General features: G+C 32.6%; 2 protein-coding genes across 2 annotated transcripts; both read right to left on the minus strand.

Moving 5' to 3' along the window:
• Positions 1–10993: 10993 nt before the first annotated feature.
• Positions 10994–12294, minus strand: LOC105950974 (FCS-Like Zinc finger 6). Its single transcript, XM_012974364.2, has 2 exons — positions 11718–12294; positions 10994–11413 (listed from the first exon to the last, which is right to left on the minus strand). Exons 1-2 carry the CDS (start codon positions 11984–11986, stop codon positions 11248–11250), a joined length of 435 nt encoding a protein of 144 aa, XP_012829818.1. The 5' UTR covers positions 11987–12294; the 3' UTR covers positions 10994–11247.
• A 5757-nt stretch (positions 12295–18051) lies between these two features.
• LOC105962515 (putative glucan 1,3-beta-glucosidase A) lies at positions 18052–21693 on the minus strand. Its single transcript, XM_088815402.1, has 8 exons — positions 21496–21693; positions 20459–20578; positions 20168–20374; positions 19911–20072; positions 19564–19733; positions 19287–19436; positions 18368–18720; positions 18052–18255 (listed from the first exon to the last, which is right to left on the minus strand). The coding sequence occupies exons 1-8, from the start codon at positions 21676–21678 to the stop codon at positions 18074–18076; spliced, it is 1527 nt and encodes a 508-aa protein (XP_088671528.1). The 5' UTR covers positions 21679–21693; the 3' UTR covers positions 18052–18073.
• Between the last annotated feature and the right edge of the window lie 266 nt (positions 21694–21959).

The raw sequence follows: 21959 nt of genomic DNA on the forward strand, positions 1-21959 counted from the left end.
GGTTTTGCCTGCCAATTCAATTGATTTTGGGAGAAAAGAAGAACTCTAAATTTTTTTGGGTGATTCAACATGGGAGAGAAAAGAGAGGTCCAGCGGTAATATGGGGTGGAAAATAGTCAAATGACATTTATAGCTTTAAAAGATGAAATCACCCCTCCCCATAATCCAGCGAGCATTAGCCCGAAAATAGACATTTGGGGCAAAGTGTACCGAGTTATATATTTCGAAAGGGGGCGTTCTCATTTTTCTATTTTTATAGGAGAAAGTGCAAAAATGGCCTTTTTGGAAGGGGCGAAGTGCAATTTGCCCAAAAAACTAATCATTTACGTTATTTTCTTGTGGCGAAGAGTGATTTCATTGAATAATAATTTACAAGTTGCCAAATGTGTACTATCAGTGACCTGTCTTAGTGGGCCCGGTTCAAAATTGCTTTTGGAATTAATTGGATACTTTAGTAAATCGGTTTGTAGTGAAAGTTATGGATCAATTCTTTAGGATTGAGATGAGAGTGAATTGCGTGTCATTTGTACTTTATTGACGACTTGATAATAATGTAGATTCACTAATATTAGCAATGGTTACATTTAGATTTTATATATAAATAATTAGAGAAGTTTAAATTTTTATAGTGGTTCCATTGAATTTGCCAATCTAATGCTTCATCTATCCTTCTTCTTAATTTCGAACGACCGTCTGGACTTTAAATGCATTTCTTAGACGGTTGTCCGAGTTCTTGATCGCAAGTTTGATTTTGGCTTTTCTGTTATTTATTTTAGTTTTTCTTTGTATTTTTAACTGTTTTGACCCCCAATTAATCATATTCTTCACTATGTACCTTAAACACAATAAACTAAGACTTTAAAAACAAATATCAATAAATCCTTCTAATAATCGGACGTAAAGAAATATAATCGTATGTACAATATACACTTAACAAACACGCACTGGCGAGTCCAACCTTGGCAAGGGTGGACTCAAGCCCCAAGAGTTGACTCAGTTGAAAACCAAATCCTTGATTGTCCACTTCAATTTTATTATATAGCTCATCGAAGTTCCAAATTAATGCAAAAAATATTGTAAAATATTTTCTTTTCTTTTTTTATTTTTTTTTTATTTTCTACTTTGTAAAAAGAATCTTAATTTTTTCGGTGCAGCATTTAGCCCACCTAAATCCCAACTTATTACAAAAGAACTCCTAAAAAAAGTTATTTTATTTTTTTTCCTATTTTCTGGATTTCTCGAAAAACAAGTTCTAATTTTTTTTTTTTTTCAGGAGCGCTGCCTCCGAATATTTGAAATTTAAGTTCACTCTGTAACAAAGTTCTGGATTTGCTAGTGGTAGCAACTAGCACGGCATGCAAATTTTTCGAAATAGTGTTCCTAAAATGCGTAAACGGGAAGCTCGAAGGAGTTTAGTGACGTTTGATTTGACCGTAAAAAACGATAACTCTTTTGTTTGAACAATAATAATTCAAGCTAATGATTTTGAAATTAAGGTACCAAAAATAAAAATGGCATTTTTACACCAACACTTGTTGCTCATGATTGAAGGCTGCGGGCTTCACCCCACCCCACCCCACCCCAATAAATTCTATTATTGTCTTCATTTTGATTTACTTAATTTTTCTTTTTTTTTTTTTTTTTTTTGTCGTTTAATAGCAATCTCAATTTTATTTTCTCTAAGAGGGAAGATGAAACTCCATATATATATATATTAATAACAATACGTTATTTGAACACTTTATTTGGATTACAATGCAGATTTTTTTTAGTGACAAATTAATGAAATAATAACGACAAGATGAAAGGTAAGAAAAGGGTAATTTTGTCAAATAATATTATTTTTTAAAGGAGTAAACTGTAAAAAGTACCCCTGTATAATCTCCAAATAGCAAAAACTCTCCTGTGATAAATAAACTAGCAAAAATCCCCCTGTGAAATTTAGTCAAAGGCAAAAAACCCCCCGATTGACTTAAGTGTGGCTCACTCCCGGGTTGCACGACTGGTAGTAGGTTTTTGGACGTGAAATGACGAAATTGTCCCTAGAAAATGTATTTATATGTATATATATTATATGTATATATATTTTCCTTTTAATTTGATTGTTTAGAAATTAAATTATTGTTAAAAAATAGTAAATAATTAAAATTTAAAAATTATTAAAAATTTGTTAATCAAATTAAGTATAGATTTTTTTAAATATATAATAACAGAATTTAAATTTTCTTTTGATGTAGCGATAATTTAAAATATATACAAAAACTATGTGATAATAAAAACAAAAATAAATTAAAGACTTCATTGCACCTTTATAATTAAGATATATCAAAAATAAAATAATTAAAATATTTAAAAAAATATAAGAATTTATTAATTGCAAAATCCTGGGGGTATTTGTGTCTTTTTATATGAAGTCAACACTCAAATAATAAATGGGCCGAGTGTGCTATTTAAATAATTTCACAGGGGGGTTTTTGCTAATTTATTTATCATATGGAGAGTTTTCGCTATTTAGAAATTACACAGGAGTACTTTTTGCAGTTTACTCTTTTTTAAAGTTGTGATTTGTCTGCTCCTCCCAATGGATTTTAACCTAAACTTTACCTAAATAAAACAACGGCACTTTACCTACAATATTTAGTATAATACATTACTAATATTTTGGAAGGCGCGGCGACGGTGTTGGGCTTGGATGATGGTGTGACGGAGGCGCTCGGTGATGGTGGTGGTGGTGGAGTGGATCTAGGGTTTGGTGGGGAAAATTAAAAAAAAAATCGATTTGAATGTCTACAGATGTCTGTGAGTGTCTATGGGTGTCTATTGTGTCTGGTGGCTAGGGTTTGTAGGAGTTAGGGTTTCAAGATGTCTGTGGGTGACCACGGATTACTACGGTTTCCTATGAGTTTCTGTAGATATCTACGATCGAAAAAATTAACAAACAAAAATCATAATTTTCAATTTATGTAGAAAAGAAGGGGGAAAAATAGATTTTTATATAATGAAAAAATACGGGAAAAAAAAAACGTGTTCCACGTAAAAACAATGCTAGATGCAAACTTAAAAATGTTAAATAATACCATAGTTCATCATAGTATATTTACAGTTTGGTGTAATTTCGAATTTGTGAGTGGAGGGGCATTTTTGGAATGAATTTAATAAATGATGTGAAGCAAATTTTAGTTAGACTTGTCATTTAGTTCTAATAAGGTTTGTCAACAGGGACTTATATCTTAAGACCCTAATTATAATACTAAGTAATATATTATACTATGATAATAAAATTCATTACTGATATTTAATTCAATAACAACATCAATATTTCTACAAATATGATAATACAATATAAAAGCTCAATTTTCTTAATATTAAATTGATTGTTAAAAAATAAAGCAATTAATAAATTAAAAAATAATAACAATAATGATTAAAATAATAATGAATAATTAAAAAAAATAGTAGTGAAACAAAAACAAAAGAAAAAAAAAATTAAGATGCCATTATGAAATAGGCTAAATAATAAAGAAAATAGTATACCGTTGTATTCAGATAAGAAAGAAAAAAAAAATAAAGATGGAGGAAGGATGCAAAGTGCCAAGGAATTTGTAATTGGAGGACGCGGAGAGCTATTTTGTTCAATTTAAGGTTTGCAAAGTGTCAAACAGTGCAATTTGAGGGTGCAAAGAGTCAATTACCCTAAAACCATATATTAATTGAGGGTGTTTTTCTTTATACTCTAATACTCTAATTTAATTTATATATATTATTTTTATTAAAGTACATACATCTATATTCATCATCTAACAAACTGGATTCTTACTTATATAAGTCGCGAATAAACAGTGTCCAACCAATTACCGTTAAAAAGAAAAAAAAAAAAGAAAAAAAAGGGTACTTAAACATTTTGTGCTTATATATATGTACTTCATTTATGAGATACTATGAAATTGTCAAATATAGTAAGATAAAGATACCAAATATGCATAGTTGTGGATATGAATATATAGTTAGCTTCCAAAACAAATTCAAGAATCTTTGGAGTCAATGGCAGGGCTCACCTGTTATGTTTTTTTTTTTTTCTTATTTAAATAAATAAATGCCAACCAATAGTTACGGATCATAATTAAATGGATGATTAATTTTGAGAAGTTAACACACATGCCCACTTGCACAAGTTGGTCAACACTAATCTATTTAAAGCGGCACTATATAAATATATGGGCAAACTACGGCCAACCCCTGCGTTATGGTCAAATTACGAAAATCCCCATCTAATTTGGATAATTACAGTCAACCCCTCAACTATGTATTATCATATGAAAGTATTCCTCCAGAGGTCAATTTAGGGATGTTAGATTGGTAAAACCGAACCGAAATTTCGGTACGTCAACATTTCATAGCGTTTACCGAACTGAATATACGATTTGGTTCGGTAAACAACAGAATTACATAAATATTATGTAAAAATATTTAAAATGAGGGGGTTGGTTGTAACTACCCAAATAGAAGGATTTTTTTTTGGTAATTTGACCAGACCTGAAGGGGGTGGCCGTAATTTGCCCTATATATTATCATTTACTTGCTATTAATATTGCGGATAAAATAGATTTTGTTTAAGGCTTTTCTATAATACAATTTGGCTCTCAAAGCAATCAAATTAAAATAAAATAAACAAGTCAGTAACACAATCTTAATGTATAACTAATTCAATACTAAGATACCATTTTATACTAATATTCAGTTGTGGAACTGAAAATTGATGCGATGAATCAAGGATTTTCAATGTTATTTTCTCCAAGTTGTTTCTAGGGGTATTTTTATAAGAAAATAATGCAATAACTTATAATTTAAAATGTATAAATTAAAACGTAACGCTGAAAGAGGTTGAAGATCGATGGGATTCTTCACGATCAACAAAATGTCAATGACTACGATCGAGGGATTCTTAAAATTATTTTCGTCGCAAATATATTTTGTGAGTTTTTCGGAGATCTTATATCATAAGAAAGATCATGTGAGAAAAGTCATTTTGTTTTAAGTGAAGTATTACATGTTTAATGTAGTTTTAAAAATTAAATATAATGATTAGTTTTTTATTATACATTGTTTTGGTTAAAATAAATTTTACAGCTATGACATTTTGAACTCAAAATATAAAAAATATTTATTGCGACAAAATATTTGGTGTTGGTAATAATATTTAAGTGTCGATATTTTCATAGAGATCATAATATAGTAGAACCATGAAAATCTACTTTAATATTTCAAAAGCATAGTTATGAAAAGAAATTCAAGAAGAAGGGAGATTATTTCAATTATCGGGATAAAATAAGAGAAAATTAATGTCAGATTGCATGAATTCATATATAACAATTTATTTTAGTTAGTTTAAAGTCTTATTTATTTTAATTTTTTTAACTAATTTTATGTCGTCATTTATATCGATACATAATGGTCTGTGAGATCTTACACCTGGTGAAATACACCATGTGATTTTAAATAGGGTTAATATGCTATGAGCCCCTCAAACGAAACCTAATTTCAACTAAATGACAAGTTCAAATTCATTTTTTTAATTAAATCCTTAATTTAAAATAATATATGAGCCACATCCCTAATTTTTTTTTAATCCCTATCTTGCCCTTATACCCTAAATTATATAACCTACATATTCTCGTTTCTCCAATTCAGATTTATTTCGTTCTTTTGGTTTCTCTCACGTTCTCTCTCTCTCCCTCCCTCTCTCACACGTTCTCTAATCTCTTTTTCCAATCTCGTTTTTTTTCTCCATCTCTCTCTAACCTCTCTATCTCCATACCTCTCTCTTGTTAATTAATTTGGTAATAGTCGAAGCCAAGGGTTGTGGTGGATGAGGAGGCGGCTGCGGGGGCTGTGGTGAAGGAGGCGGTGGCGGCTGGCTGTGTTTTGAGATGGTGGCGAGGTGTTGTGGGCGACGGCGGGGGCTGGGGTGGAGGAGGTGGCGGTGACGGGCTGTGTTTTGAGATGGTGGCGAGGTGTTGTGGACGGCGGCGGGGGCTGGGGTGGAGGAGGCTGCGACGGGGGGCTGGGATGGGGGAGGCGGCGGCGGCCTGTGGTGGTTGAGATGGCAGTGAGGTGTTGTGGGCGGCGGCGGGGGCTGTGGTGGAGCAATCGGCGCCGGTGGGCTGTGGTTGTCGAGATGGCAGCCGGTTGTGGTGGTCGAGATGGCGGCGGGATGTGGTTATGGTAGAGATTCGATCTTGATCTTCAAGAGATTTTTCTCGATTTTGGTTCAAAATCGTAAATCTGGGTTTTTCCAAAGTTGGTAGGTTACGGTTGCGACGACTGCAGATGTTGGCTGCTAGGGTTGACGAGGGTTGTGTGTTGTTGGCGGCTAGGGTTTGGTAGTACACCATAGTATACCATAGTATACCATAGTCTACTATAGTATTACAACAAATAAAATATTAAATATATATATATATATATATATATATATATATATATATATATATATATATATATATATATATATTGAATTATAAAAGAAAAACAAGTTTTGTTTTGTAATTTTTAATAATAGTGTAGAAACGATAGTACACCATAGTATAACATAGTACACCATAGTATACTATAGAATTTTTGAAGAAGAAAAAAAATCGTAATTTCAAAAACGATGTTATAAATAAGAAAAAAAGATTGTTTATAATAATATAAAATAATGCAAAGTGTAAATTGAAAAAATAAAGATGAGTGAAAGAGCATTTTCGGAATGAATTTAATAAAGGACTTGAAGCAAATGTTTAGTTAAACTTGTCATTTAGTTCTAATTAGTTTTTTCACTAGGGACCTATATATTAAAGCCCCTTTTAAATAATAGATCTACATAAATAATTAGTCACTGAACATACATACACACGTGTATTGTGTTATTATGTGTAGATTAATGGTGTAAAATTACGTGGACGAAGATTCTACAAAATCATACATAACGACAATATTAATTCTTGTAAGTATAACTTATAATTTTTATTTAATTAATGATACATTTATTATCTGTTAAGTACACATACAATGTATATCTGCTGCTTGCAGAATATAAAATAATTTACAAGAGAGTGGGATTAGAGACCAACACCATTGCTAAGTGTTAAAAGTGACGTTATCATAATTTGTCGTATACAAAATGAAATATTAAATTTGCATATAGTTGTGGATATTAAATATTTATGACAACATAATAATTTTTTTTTTTTAATTTTAAAATGACAGCACAAACTAAAAGTTGAAGCAACAATTGTTTTATGCTATCAATGAAATAAGAATCAAAAGAGGAATAAAGTAAAAATTCTTGGAAGAAGCATCCACCGTTCATTAAGAATTCTCTTCCACCAATTGAGAAATTAGTGGACCAATTTCACATTCAATATACAGTTATACAGACTTCTATAAATTAGTACAGTTAAAATTAGTAAGATTTTATTAATTTAGCAAAATGTTAAATTATCGAACAAATAATTTAATATGTGTTCAATGAATCGAAAGTAAAAACAAAAAATATTATTTAAGTGAGATTATTAATTTATCGAGAGTGTGCTGTATCTACACTGTTTCACCAATGGTCATCCACGTTAAATCTTTTTGCATAAAGCTTATAAATATCAACAATATAGGTATACAAATTATTGGTGTTTTGAAAGTCGAGCACGCACTATGATTATATATATATATATATATCAATAATCTTCTTTTAATAATTGGCTTATTGAAAATTAATTTTGTACATGGTTTTTGTTTTGATTCGAGGCCAAAAGTGGATTGTGATGTCATAAGTAATTGGTGTTGACAATTAAATATAATTAATCACGAGGTTCATGCTTTGTGTTGCGTAAGCACAATATTTAGGTCTCCAACCCATCTAGATAATTGTAATTAATGATGCCTTTTTTGTAAAAGTTGCCTAACTCTAATAATTATTATGGATAAATTACGGTCAACCCTGAAATAAGTTCAAATTACGAAAAACAATTACCTCTCACAGTTTAAATAATTATAAAAAAACCATAAAAAAAAAACAAAAATTAAAATAGTAAAAGATTCAAGATAACAAGAAAATATGGATCAGCCACAATTTATTTTTAATTTTTTTAATAGTTATTTATACTGTGAAGGGTGGTTTGTTTTGTAATTTTCGGACTTAGATCAAACTGTGTTAAGGTCAAAGTCTGAAAACTAACGGTAAGAGCTACGCAGAGACAATTTTTCAAGTACATTGAACAAATCGATGCAATCGAAAATACAATGAAATAAAGTGATATCGATCCAAAATACAAGGTGCAAAGCGAAATTTACCTTCCAAATAAGTACAAGAAGGATTTGTCTTCCAAACATAGCTTATACATTACAAGAGAAAAACTTTACTCCCTCCTTCCCTCAATAGTAGTCACTTTTGTTAGTTGCCCACATATTAAGAAACTCAATAAATATGCATAGATAATAGCAAAAAGTACAGTAAATTACTAAAATACCCATGTCATTAATTGATTTTTAAATAATTATATTTTTATTAATTATGAGTGAGAAATGGTAAAATTGAAAAAAATACAATTAATTATTCATTGGAATAGTGAAATGACAAATAATTTGAAATATGAAAAAATGGCGAAATTGACAAATATTAAGGAAAAAAGGGAGTATTTCGTAGACCTCGATTCTCTAAAATCTTTGTATCATGTTGGGGAGCAAAATTAATAAATTAGAATATATTAGCTGCATACATAGTGATACTTTCACTTGTATCCTAGCAAGAACATAACTTCCATGACAAATTATTATATAAAAATAATATTCCACACAATTTGGGGAAAATAATTTTAAAATTATGACATAAAATAATATTCCACACAATTTGGGAAAATTAATTTTAGGATATGAAGTTTTAACTCTGAAATTTTCCATCATAATGAAACTAATGAATTTTGGGCATACAAATTACTTCATGTGTTTCGTAATATCCGTCACTTTTAAGAATTTTTTTTGTTCCATATTATATGTCACTTTAGACTTCTAATACTGCATTAGTTATATTTTTTTTAATTATGTCTTTATCAAGTCTTTAACAGTCTCTTTGCATTAATTAATAAGGATATCTTGATCTAACAATATTTATTTTTCTCAATTGAAAATATATTTATTCAGCTTTTTTAATATTTATGCAAAGTTAAAAAACGAGACTTATTTAGAAACGGAGGGAGTAATATTTCATAAAGTTAAGGGTAAATTACAAACACCCCCTGAGGTATGGTCAAATTACAAAAATCCCCTCTTGTTTGGAAAATTACATCTACCCCCTCAACTATGATTTTTTCTTACACCTTTACCCTTATGGTGCCAAATTCAACATAATCATCTAGATTCTGTGAAATGTGCTCTAGTTTGTACTCGTTTTGTGTAAACATACAGTTTTCGATGCACCACAAACTGATATATACAAGTTAAAAATCACATATTATGATCATCTTGCTTCATAATGTAGAGTTTGAATGGGATAAAACGGGTACAAAAGTGATAATATTCCATATAATCTCGAAGATTCCACTAAATTTGAGGAGTTGAGGGGTGGTTGTAATTATCCAAACAAGAGAGGTGGTTTTGTAATTTGACCATACCTCAGGGAGGTGTTTGTAATTTACCCTAAAGTTAATAAAAAGATAGTACTAAAAAACATGTGGTGGTAATGGTGCACCCCACAATGAAACAAAAGTGGGTGTTGGGATGGTCCCAACCCCAAAATTTTAATTTAATTTAATTTAATTTTTATATTTAATTTTTTTTCTGTGGGACCAAACTTCACTCTCAGATTAGCTCACTCTCTCCGATGTCTACAGTTTTGAATTTTCAATCCACTTCCAAGGAGATGGACTAAACAATTTGTAATTCATTATTCAATAATTGTTCAATAATTTATTGAAATATACTATTACTTAGTTCAACATAGCATTTAATGAGAAAAAAACCAGCTCATAATACATCACATGATTTTTAATTGTTGATCAATTGCACATAATCAAATACTATCAGTATGTATAAGTGTATTTCGTGGATGATTATTTAACATCATCGGCGATTAAAAAAAAAAGCTAATTCCCGACTTTTTCGTCTATATATTGAAGCCCTAACACAAAGACTTATCGCATCCCATTTAAAAGTGATTTTATTCTTTTATTTCGAGTCCATTAAAATACAACTACTCTCTTTTTATGGGCACCACTAATCGATAGGCACCTTATTGGATTAAAAAAAAAAAAAAAAAAAGGTATTCCATGACGATAGACTAAAAAATGATTTACCTATTTGATACACCTCGTGAAATATAAGATAACTGGTATTTTGTATTATAGCTTTATTTACATACGATCGAGCATACGTACATATGCGCGGGCGAAAACAAGAGGCTTGGGGTCGTGTTGTCGCCCCTGCATAAAAGTTTATTTTTATTTGTGTAATTTAGTGTATTTGCAACCACGTCCCTCTTCTAATGCATAATTTTAAGGTTAAGTAATTCCAAATAGTTAATAATGACCACCATATGATATTTTAACTTGCTTGCATTATTTTAACAAAAATATTAAATACTTCATTATTTATTTATTTTTTCGGAAAGTACCTTCTAAACAATTTTGGGAAATTTTTAGTGGTGGAGGCTTTAGTGTGTGTCAAATCTTAGTCGAATATAGTTGTACAATGTTTGCGTAATTGTTGTGCTGCGTGTATTCTAATATGGTATCAGAGACAAGATTATAGGTTAAAATATACTATACGCACTTTACTAAACTTTGTAATTTGTTTGAATCAAATTTATTCGACAATGAATTTCAAATTCTTATATCTCAATTGGATGTAAAATAGTAAAATGCAATCTATATATATAAGTACTCATTTGACATCCTTATTACCCATGTTTTATTATGAGATTCTTGAATTTAAATGGAACATAATTAAATAATAATAACAATAATAATAATTAAATAAAGTTTATTGACACAAAAAAGAGCAATTTCTCCAAATGATTTGCCTTCCAAAATGTTATAGTACATGTACTACAAAGTAGTAGTACTTCTCAGGGGGCTGTGTGCAATTAATTAAGTTGGATTCCAAAATTTGGCCATCAACTTTAGCTGAATATAACATTAGCCCCACATGTACATATATTATTTTTTTATGGTGGTGGGGTACATTACATACGTACAATACAAACATACATACGCTAATCTACACGGCGGTGACTGTCTCGCCGGCGGCGGAGACTTTTTTTCCGGCAGCGGTGGTTCCAGCTGATGCTTCTTTCTTGGACGCCAATGAACACTTTTTCTCTTTCCTCTCATCTTGTGTCATCTGGTTTTGTCTGCACTCTAGGCTGCAGAAAGCACTATCACCTCTGCCAAAAATAAATAAAATTAATTTAATTAAGAAATATCATTTTTTTTTTCTTATTTTACTTTTATTAGTGTTTTGCTAATTAATTGTTTTGTTACTTTTATTAGTATATACGTGTATATATATATAAATAGTAGAACCTCCATAAATTAACAATCTCATTTAAATAATAATTTGGTCTGCAAATGACTCGGTAGAGAATGTATTAAATTATTAATTTGATAATTTAATATTTGCTTAAATGAATGCAATTTTGATTTATCCGACTGACTCGTATTAATTTAGAGAGGTTTTACTGTATATACCTATACATGAATATGTCGCGGCCAGGGACGAGGCGGCGTTGACAGAGGAAACAAACCCTCAAGAACTGTGCAGTTTGGACGAAATCCGCCGAGTTGCGGCGGTGGGATCTTGGAGAGGCGGCGGCGGCGGCGGCACCGACGTTGAAGGGGTTGTGAGGATCCAACGGCTGATAAACAGCGTCAGCGCCGCCGCCGGTGAAATCCAAGGTGAACTCAGTCATGCTTGTTGTCCTCTTCATCGGTGGACGGCCTCTCTTTCCTAACATCATCTTTTCTTTAGGGAATAATTAATAATAAACAGTATAAATCACACACACACACACACACTATTTATATGTATATATATATGGTTGTGTACGTATGTGTGTTATCTAAACATCTTTTTTCTAGAGAGAGAGGGGTTAGAAAGAGAGAGAGGGTGGGAGGAGGAGGAGGAGGAGGGAGGAGAAGAGGGAAGGAGAAGTGAGAGAGAGATGGGAAGATAAAGAAGGAGAGGGGAATTGTGGACCGTTGATTTCTTTATTTAGATTTTGATTGAAAATAATTGCATTATGAATTATGATGTTGCCCAACAAGCAAGCACTGCTATTATTTTATTCAATTAATATATATATTACCGGAATCACTGACAAACTTTTGTAGGAATCTTTTTATTGGTTTTTTTTTTTAAGTTGGATCTACCTTAGAATACAGTAAATTTTTCAATTAATTATATTGATACACTGGATAAACATATGCTCTCGTGTAATCATACGAGAGACGTAAATGTATATTACAAACTCGACCTAACGATTATTGACAAGGGAATTCGAACTTAGATCAATTGATACAAACTCACTTGCTCCAATTGCTAAATCATCCCTTCCAAGAAGATCAAATTTTCGTTACACAAGAATGGAGAATGCACTATATTAGGGTAAATTACGCATACACCTCTGAAGTATGCTAAAATAATTGTTAAGTCCATGTGGTCATCATATCACCCCTTGAAATATTGTTAGAAACTCTAACGGGATAATGCAATAGATACATTACTCCGATAGAATTCTAATGTACTATTAGTTTCATGAAGTCGTTGAGACAACATGGAGCTAGGGGTGATTTAAAAAATGTTGGGGGAACCATGTTTACCCCTAGCTCTATATTGTCTCAATCACTTCCTGAAATCAATAGTTCATTAGAATCTTATTGAAATAACGTATTCAATGCATTATACCGTCAAAGTTTCTAACAATGTTTCAGGGGGTTTGATTGTAATTACCAATACCACAGGAACATCAAAATTATTTAAATACATCTCAGGGGTGTAAGTGTAATTTACCCCCAATACATTAATTAAAGTTCCCTTTTCCCCACTAAAGTCTCCAAACCTAATTTGAAGGGACTGAGGGGCTAATCAGTCCCATTGAAAAAAACTTTGATATGCACTCTTTAGTCTTTACTTTTGGAAAAATGTTATATATTTAACTTTCATGTTGAAAATATGAAACTACTCGTACCTTTAATTAAAGGGCAATTTCTATAGTTGACTACTTATTAACAAATAGGTCTAGATATAAAAAAGAAAAAGAAAAGTAATCTAAAAAAGCCAAAATGACAACTAAGATTATAGGGTAAATTACACCCACATCCCTAAAGGTATGGTAAAATAGTTTTAAGGTCTCTATGGTATCGGTAATTACACTCACCCCCTTGAAACATAGTTAGAAACTCTAATGGGATAATGTATTGGATACGTTATTCCGATACAGTTTTAAATGACTATTAGTTTCCGGAAGTGGTTGAGACAACAAAGAGCTATGCGTGATTTAAGAAATGTTGGAAGAGCCATGTCACCTCATAATTCTATGTTGTCTCCACCACTAGCTAAAAATAATTGTTCATTAGAACTCTATCGGAATAACGTATCCAATGAATTATCCCATTAGCTTTTCTAACTATGTTTTAGGGGGTGGGTGTAATTATCGATATCACGTGGACCTTAAAGTTATTTAAGCATACCTCAGGGGTGTGGGTGTAATTTACCCAAGATTATATTTTTGCCTAAAAAACCGTCAAAGACATAAACGTCCCTCAAGTTATAATGTATTACAATTTCATCCCTCAAATCTTAGTTTCACTAATTAATCAATTTCGACCAATAACCGCAATTTGGTTATTTCTATGCTACACCTGGTGAAGACTACATCACGTGATTTTTTACCGTTGATCCACACACACCTATGTATGTGTGTATTCGTGTGTATATGCGTACTGATTAATAAAGGTTTCAGTGCCTTACTTCTATAGTACATATCTCCAAAGCTTTACTATAATTCAATGGGGATCGGAAATGATAGTACTTTAATATAGATCGTTTAGTATCTTTATATAATTGAAAATGCATTTCGACAGCCCGCGAAGTGAAGACCAACTAGTAGTCACCGCGAACATCATTTACGCACATTATATTCATCATCGTGGCCATCGTTAATGTCGACTGCACTCATTTTCATTGTCAAAACACAACTCAAAGTCTCTGATAAGGAACGTCAAATTGGATTCGTGTTGCAAAATAACTATTTAATTCGGAGAAGAGTTATTAATGGGCATTGGTGGAAATATCGAAAGAAAATATGGAAAAATAAGGGTTTTCGACGAACTCAAATTGTATTTGAGTACGAAACGAACTATATCTCAAGTGAAACGGCGCAAGAAACAAAACTCATGAGCCAAGCTCATGAATCACGTCAAATTTCAGCAATCCAACGTCGTTTAGACTCCCAAAAGTTTGTTTTTGTTATTTTAGGCAAGTTTTAGAAAATTAATATCAAATCATAGAAAAATCGGATTAGGATTCCGTAAATTGGGTTGTTCCCAAAATTACGAGATCTACTAGAATCAAACTCTAACTCGATTTTGCCGTTTTGGTAAAAAAAAAAAAAAATCGAATTTTAATAAAATATATAGAGTTTTCTCTATTTTTCTGGTGGATTCCAGAGTTTTCGGTGGATTCCGAATGTTATTTTGTTCTATAGGATTAATTCGTAGAAATTAATTCTTTACCGTGCTTCCGTTCTGCGTCAGTTGGTATCAGAGCGAGGTTTTTCCTGGTTAGATGGCGAAAGGTGCGAAACATGGAGACAACAACTACGTTGGCGATGACCGCGAGGTTGAAAAACTGCAAAATCTGCGGTTGGTGCGCAAGGGATTTGCCCTTGACAACAACAACAGAAGGACCGAATCTAGCATGATGATTGCCGATGGTGTAGCCCGATATGTTAGACACAATTATCATGGACCTATTCAAATTCAATCAAGGTATGACGACTATTCAAAGGTGAGCGGCAACTCTGATTTTGAAGAAAATCCGCCTATAAAGAGGCAAAAGGATCGTGATAAATATCGGGTAAGAGCTGAAATTCCTTCTTTTAGTAGAAATTTTCTTGAAGTTGAGGATTTTATCGATTGGGTGTCAGAAGTCGAAAATTATTTTGAATTGATGGATATTTTACCGAATAAGATGGTAAAATTGGTTCGGTGTGAGTTAAAGGGTTGTGCAGCCGCATGGTGGGATGAAATACAGAGGAAAAGAGCTAGACAAGAAAAATTTTCAATCCAATCATGGAGGAGGATGAGAAAAATGTTGATGGATCGTTTTTTACCCCTAGGTTATGAGCAACGTCTATTTCAACTATATCGTAATTGTTCGCAAGGGAGTAGATCTGTTAACAAGTATACTGCTGAGTTTGAGAGAATAGCAAACTTAAATAACCTTCAAGAATCCGAAAGTACGGAAATTTCACGGTACTTGGCAGGTTTGAATATTTCAATACGTCTTAGGATGGGGTGGCGTATATTCTACACCCTTGAAGAGGCTCAAGAGTTAGCATGGAGTGCGGAATATTATGAGCGAATTAAATAGTGCTTCTAGAAAAACTGAAGATGCTCCACCTGTTGTCAAAGTTGAGGAGGCACAGGATACTTCGTTCGTTATTCAACCTCCAAATTTGGTGGAGGATCATGACGTAGGAGTTGACGAAGTTGAAGAGGAAATTATCGTAAAAGTTAAAAGTAGCGTAGCTATTATTAACGATGACATTAACGAAATCAAAGTGAACATCGACGAAGTTGAAGGGACAGCCAACGAGTTTGAAGCGAGCATCAACAAAGTTGAAGAGAGCGACAATGGGGTAGAAGACAATGTTAGCAAGCTTGAAGAAGAAGTCGACGAGTTTAAAGAGGGTGTTACAAGTAAATTTGAGGAAGATTTTGAAGTTGCAGAATTTGTTCAAGAAGAGGAAGGTGCACGAGAAGATAAAGAACAAGTGGATTGCGTTGAAGTATGTGATCTAATTGTAGATAGTGTTTGCTGTGAAGTTCTTGTATCGGAGAAATTGGTGGAGCCATTGAAATTTTCGATTAAGAAGCCAATTTTTCCAACGCCTCGTTTGGATGAAGATTTTGTAAGCGAGATTTTTGTGCTGGGAATATTGGTGAAGCACTTGAAGTTGTTTGCAAAGAAATATGCATCGCTATATTTTGATCATAGCTCGAGGTCGAGCTCTTTTGAAGAAGAGGAGATTGATAAGGAACGTCAAATTGGATTCGTGTTGCAAAATAACTATTTAATTCGGAAAAGAGTTATTAATGGGCATTGGTGGAAATATCGAAAGAAATTATGGAAAAATAAGGGTTTTCGACGAAGTCAAGTTGTATTTGAGTACGAAACGAACTCTATCTCAAGTGAAACGGCGCAAGGAACAAAACTCATGAGCAAAGCTCATGAATCACGTCAAATTTCAGCAATCCAACGTCGTTTAGACTCCCAAAAGTTTGTTTTTGCTATTTTAGGCAAGTTTTAGAAAATTAATATCAAATCATAGAAAATTCGGATTAGGATTCCGTAAATTGGGTTGTTCCCAAAATTACGAGATCTACTAGAATCAAACTCTAACTCGATTTTGCCGTTTTTGGTAAAAAAAAAGATATTTGAATTTTAATAAAATATATAGAGTTTTCTCTATTTTTCTGGTGGATTCCAGAATTTTCGGTGGATTCCGAATGTTATTTTGTTCTATAGGATTAATTCGTAGAAATTAATTCTTTATCGTGCTTCCGTTCTGCGTCAGTCTCAAACCATATCCACCACCACATCTTCGTCACAACTGCTTGTCACAAGCAATCTTTCACGAGATGCCAAGTATTGGAAAACTAACTAGTTTAATATAGAAACGTAGAGTTCCATTAAAGTCGAGTCGTTTTTAACATAAATGATGTGTCGAAATATGGACAAATGGGAGTTTAACTCCGAAAGAAGCACTTCATGAAGCCTCCCAGAATTTGATTGGTGTATTTATTCCATTTGAAGGAAGAAGAAAACTTATCTTTAGAGGACAATCGACACACAGTTACTTACGGTAAATTAGATAAACTCAGAAAAAAAGAAAAAAAAAACATTGAAATCGATTTTTATTGATCAATACAAATTGTCTCCCAGGATCTATAGTTGCCTCAAAAGGTCGTTCTTTGTACCGATAACTTCCAAGTTCTTAATTGGAAATTGAGTTTGGTTCACCATTAATTAAGCATTAATAAAATTGTGGAAAGAAAGATTGTGAATACTTAATAAGATTTCAAATTAATCTCCTTATACTTTTGAAGTATTAGAAATCCCTAAATTAATTTCTACTAGCATTTTTCCCCCGTGCGATGCACGGGTTATTATTTAAATAGTGAAAAAAAATAATCAATTTAATACATAATAAGAAAATATAGTACACTAATATAGTAAAATTTTAAAAATGTAGTATTATTCATATTTATATAACATTAGTTTTTTTTAAATCTTACATATTAAGATTTATAATACAAATAAATTTACTAAGATTTAACAAATCGAATTTGTAGCTTTATCAATTAAGATTTGAGATATATTGATGAAAAATAGGAGATTAATAATTGTTAAAAATTATAGTTAGAAATTAGTAGAGAAAAATATTAAAAATAAATAATTACAGAAATACCATTAGAGTTTTTTTAGGGTTGTCCAGCGTTTCTTTCTTTTATATATAAGATATATAAATATATAACTTTTTTTTCTTCTCCGCCACTGGTGACGCACGTGCATCATTCTAGTATTTCGAACGCTTAATTAGCAAGACTTCATTTTCGTAAGATATTAAATTACAGAATATATATATATATATATATATATGTATATATATATATATATGTATATATATATATATATATGTATATATATATATATATATGTATATATATATATATATATATGTATATATATATATATATATATGTATATATATATATATATGTATATATATATATATATATATATATATATATATATATAATCAGAGCCTTATATAGCTCTTTTCAATCATCCACTTGAAACTCCAGTACTTTTGTTCACACTTGTAAGACCAATAAGCCCATCCAAACGTGGCCTTCCCATACACCTCTAGCTGAGCTTCGGCAAATCTCCGATATTCATGCACCGAAGCATTTCGAACATATAAATCGGCTGTCCATTCACCTGCAAAATCAGTTCAAGCTCCGATCCTATCATACATTTCGAAAAACGAGCGAAATAAAAAAAAAATGTATTAGAGATGCAATAATTATCGCTCGTAGTCGTTTACTCTTACCAACGAAGCTTAGAGGTCCGCCATCTCGACTCAATTCCCGCAACTGCTTCGACCGTCTCTTGTAGATGAATTCGACGTTTTGCCGACCGGTCAAGCCCCGGAAATAATCGGAATAACGATTGTAGTAATGCACGTCTATCACCGAGCGGTTAAGGCCCGCAGCAAACGGAACGAGCTCTGTATCGTTTGCTTCTCCCAATCTATTCGATAGGATTACGTAAGCGCTGGGAGTGTACATTCTCACCGCGTCGTAACCGGATTTGTAGTACTTTATCAAGCTGTCCAAAGCCACACCTGGCGCTAGTGGCTCGTTCATTAACTCGATCGCTCCTAGACTTGGATGATCGGCATACCTGATTAAAGATTTGTTTCTCGATTAATAGTGTGTTCGACTGATTTATATTTTTTGCATTGTGTTTGTTTAAAATTGAAATTTATTAAAAAAATTATAAGGGGTAGTTTTGTCATTTCATCTACGTCAACAGCCAATCTCTAATTTGGGTGGTGTTTGAAAAGCTTATTTAAAAGCAGAAGTTAGTGATTGTGAATTAAGTTGGAATTAAGTGTTTAATTGTAAAAGTTGGGGTGTTTTCAAATTAGCTTGAAAATAAACTAAAATAGAAAAAGCGGGTACATGGGTGCTTTTAAAATTATAGCTTAAAACAGCTTATTTTAAGATAAGCAAAAGCATAAGTTTGTTTTGCAAACACCTAAAAAACTGATTATGTGCAGAAAAAGCTCATAATCTATTTCTAAAAACATTTGCAAACACCAACTTAAGGGACAGTGTGCTGTATAAAACATGTACAACATAGGGATCCTAGATAAATTTTTTAAGCGCGAGGGTTTTTTCGGGCATTTAAGATTAAAGGGGGGGGGGCGAGCAATTAACTTAAATTAAGAAGAGAGATTTTAGAACCTTTTGGCTAAGAAGTCTACGACGGAAACAGTTTCCGGTATTTTTGAATCATCCCATTCGATAAATCCGTCCCGTGTTCCGCTGTGATGGTTACCGTTCTGCGATCCCGGAACTGCGTGTAGATCCAAGATCACCTTCATATTGTGGTTACTACGGGAAAGAAAAACGGGGAAAACGGAAATAGTTTAATTTCAAGATTTATAATTGAATGCAAAACAAAATGAATCTAAGACGAAAAAAAATAAAGAAAATAACACATTAAAAAAAAGATGCGTACAGAGCCCATTCGAAAGCATCGTCTAAAGATTGCAAAGAACCCCCTACAAAAGGCTTTGGTGGAACGAGACCGTACGCAATCCACCATCCAACCGGAATTCTAACGGCATTCAAACCGTGCCGAGACATAAATTCAAAATCGTCTTCCACAATATACGTGCTCCAATGATTCTGCAATTATTTGCCAACTTTAGCAATATACACCAAAAAAATATTGGATATATAAATAAATAAAGGGTAAATTACAACTACCCCTGAGGTATGGTCAATTTACGAATTTGACAATACCTCAGGGGTTGTTGTAATTTACCCATAAATAAATAAAAACAGAAATGTGGACATTTTTACCCTCAATATTTTCGAAGCTTCTTCTAAACCATAACCGTTGGTTAACTGGTATTCGCCTTGCACCGTTTTGATTACATGCATTTCGAATACAGAGGGATCTTCATCCTCCCACTCGTCGGAACTTCCCGAGTAATCAGCCGTTACGGAGTTTTCGTTTTCTGCCTTTTTGCAGCCCAAAAAAAATAAATGCATATATACATAAGAAACAAGAAAAGTTTTTATTACCGTGCTAGAGATTGGTTTTTACTTTAATTTACCTGAAGAAAAAGGCCGTTGGATGCTTGGATACGCACTCGGCGTGGATTGTCGACATTCGATACTATTCTGAAAGTTTCGGTTGTACCTGGTTCGGCTGCACCTGCCAACACTTTATAATTCCCTTCGCCTTGAGCACTACTACTAAGCCCGATGAAATCTTTGTTCACAACTCGGAAATTGAAGGTGGTTTCGTTTATTCTCCATAACTGCAGATTAATCAAATATATAACATTGAATAAGATGAAAAACGACTACACGAAGAAAAAAATAATAAAGAGCGTAAAACGGACCCTGAAGGTTTCCCAGGTTTTCGGAATGTTGCGATTGGCTACCAGAGACGAACCGCCGCCGTGTTCTGCACATAGGTACTTGTTGAGACTTACGGACTTGAAATGCACTTGTGTTCCGTCCTAATATCGATTTTCAAACCATGAGATCGAACTTGATAATTTTTTGCATAATGTAAGAAAGATGAAAAGTTTGATGTCATAATTCATAATTTTAAAATGATGTTATTCTCAAAGTACTAGCTTATTTGGTTTCCGGTTTCGGGTTTCGGTTTCAGTTCGCGTTTCGGGTTTTTGGGTTTCAGGTTTTGGATTTCGGGTTTTTCAGTTTCGGGTTTCAGGTCTCATGTTTCGGATATCGGATTTTCGGGTTTTTCAGTTTCGGGTTTCAGGTCTCATGTTTCGGATATCGGGTTTTCGGGTTTTTCAGTTTCGGGTTTCAGGTCTCATGTTTCGGATATTGGGTTTTCGGGTTTTTCCATTTTAGGTTTTCCGGTTTCGGGTTCAGTTTTATCAAGTTTCGGGTTCAGTTTTATCGGTTTCGGGTTTCGGGTTGAGATTTATCGGTTTCGGATTCAGTTTCAGATTCGGATCACGAAGAAAGATAACTTTAGAGGAATGAGGAATAAACTTACTAAGAGAAAATAAGCATCCAAATTAACAGATGAAAATATCCTCACTCAGTTAATTACTACATAGCTGCATTTTTCGAAAAAAAAATTACAAAAAATAGTGAATAATTTAAAATTATTTTATAATGCATACGAAATAAAAATTAAAAAAAAAAAAAAAACCCAAAATTTAATCAATCTCCATGATTTCTGCTATATTCACAGGAACCAAATTTGTATCGATCTGGGGATTGGGTGAGTATAAAGTAACATCATAAATTAATCAATTGAAAAAAAATATAAAAAACTCATATTTGTACCAACCAATTACAGCATTCAATCATTCAATCAGAACAGAGAGAGAGAGAGAGAGAGAGAGAGAGAGAGAGAGAGAGAGAGAGAGAGAGAGAGAGAGAGAGAGAGAGAAACCAGAAGATCTTTGTTGGGAATATTATGAAAGAGAGAAGGAGTCATCCAGCCTTCAATAACAAGCCATCCCCCCAAATTCACCGCCTTAAACGGCAAACCATCGCCGCCGCATCGGACCACCACAACCCATTCAAACAACCATAATACTAATAAAGCTGCAAATCTGTGCTGCTCCCTTTTCATTCCTTTTTTCAATAAATTTTACCAAATTATTTTGGCTTTTTCTACTTTTATTACTTGATGATGATAACGTTGATGAAAAAGAAAGTGAAAAGGTGGAATAATACTACAGAGAAAGTGGAGGGAAAATAAATATAAATTAAAATTGAGCCGTTGGAGAGAAATCCATAATGTATTAACTCACCCACGCTCCTCTGCTAAAATACAGCGTGGTTAGTATTGTTGTTACTTGTTACTTGTCGTTTTATTTAGTTATAAATTGGGCAATTTACGGCCACATCCTT

This window comes from Erythranthe guttata, chromosome 3 (assembly GCF_056151865.1).
Source record: "Erythranthe guttata isolate IM_541 chromosome 3, IM_541, whole genome shotgun sequence".
Taxonomy (NCBI): domain Eukaryota; kingdom Viridiplantae; phylum Streptophyta; class Magnoliopsida; order Lamiales; family Phrymaceae; genus Erythranthe; species Erythranthe guttata.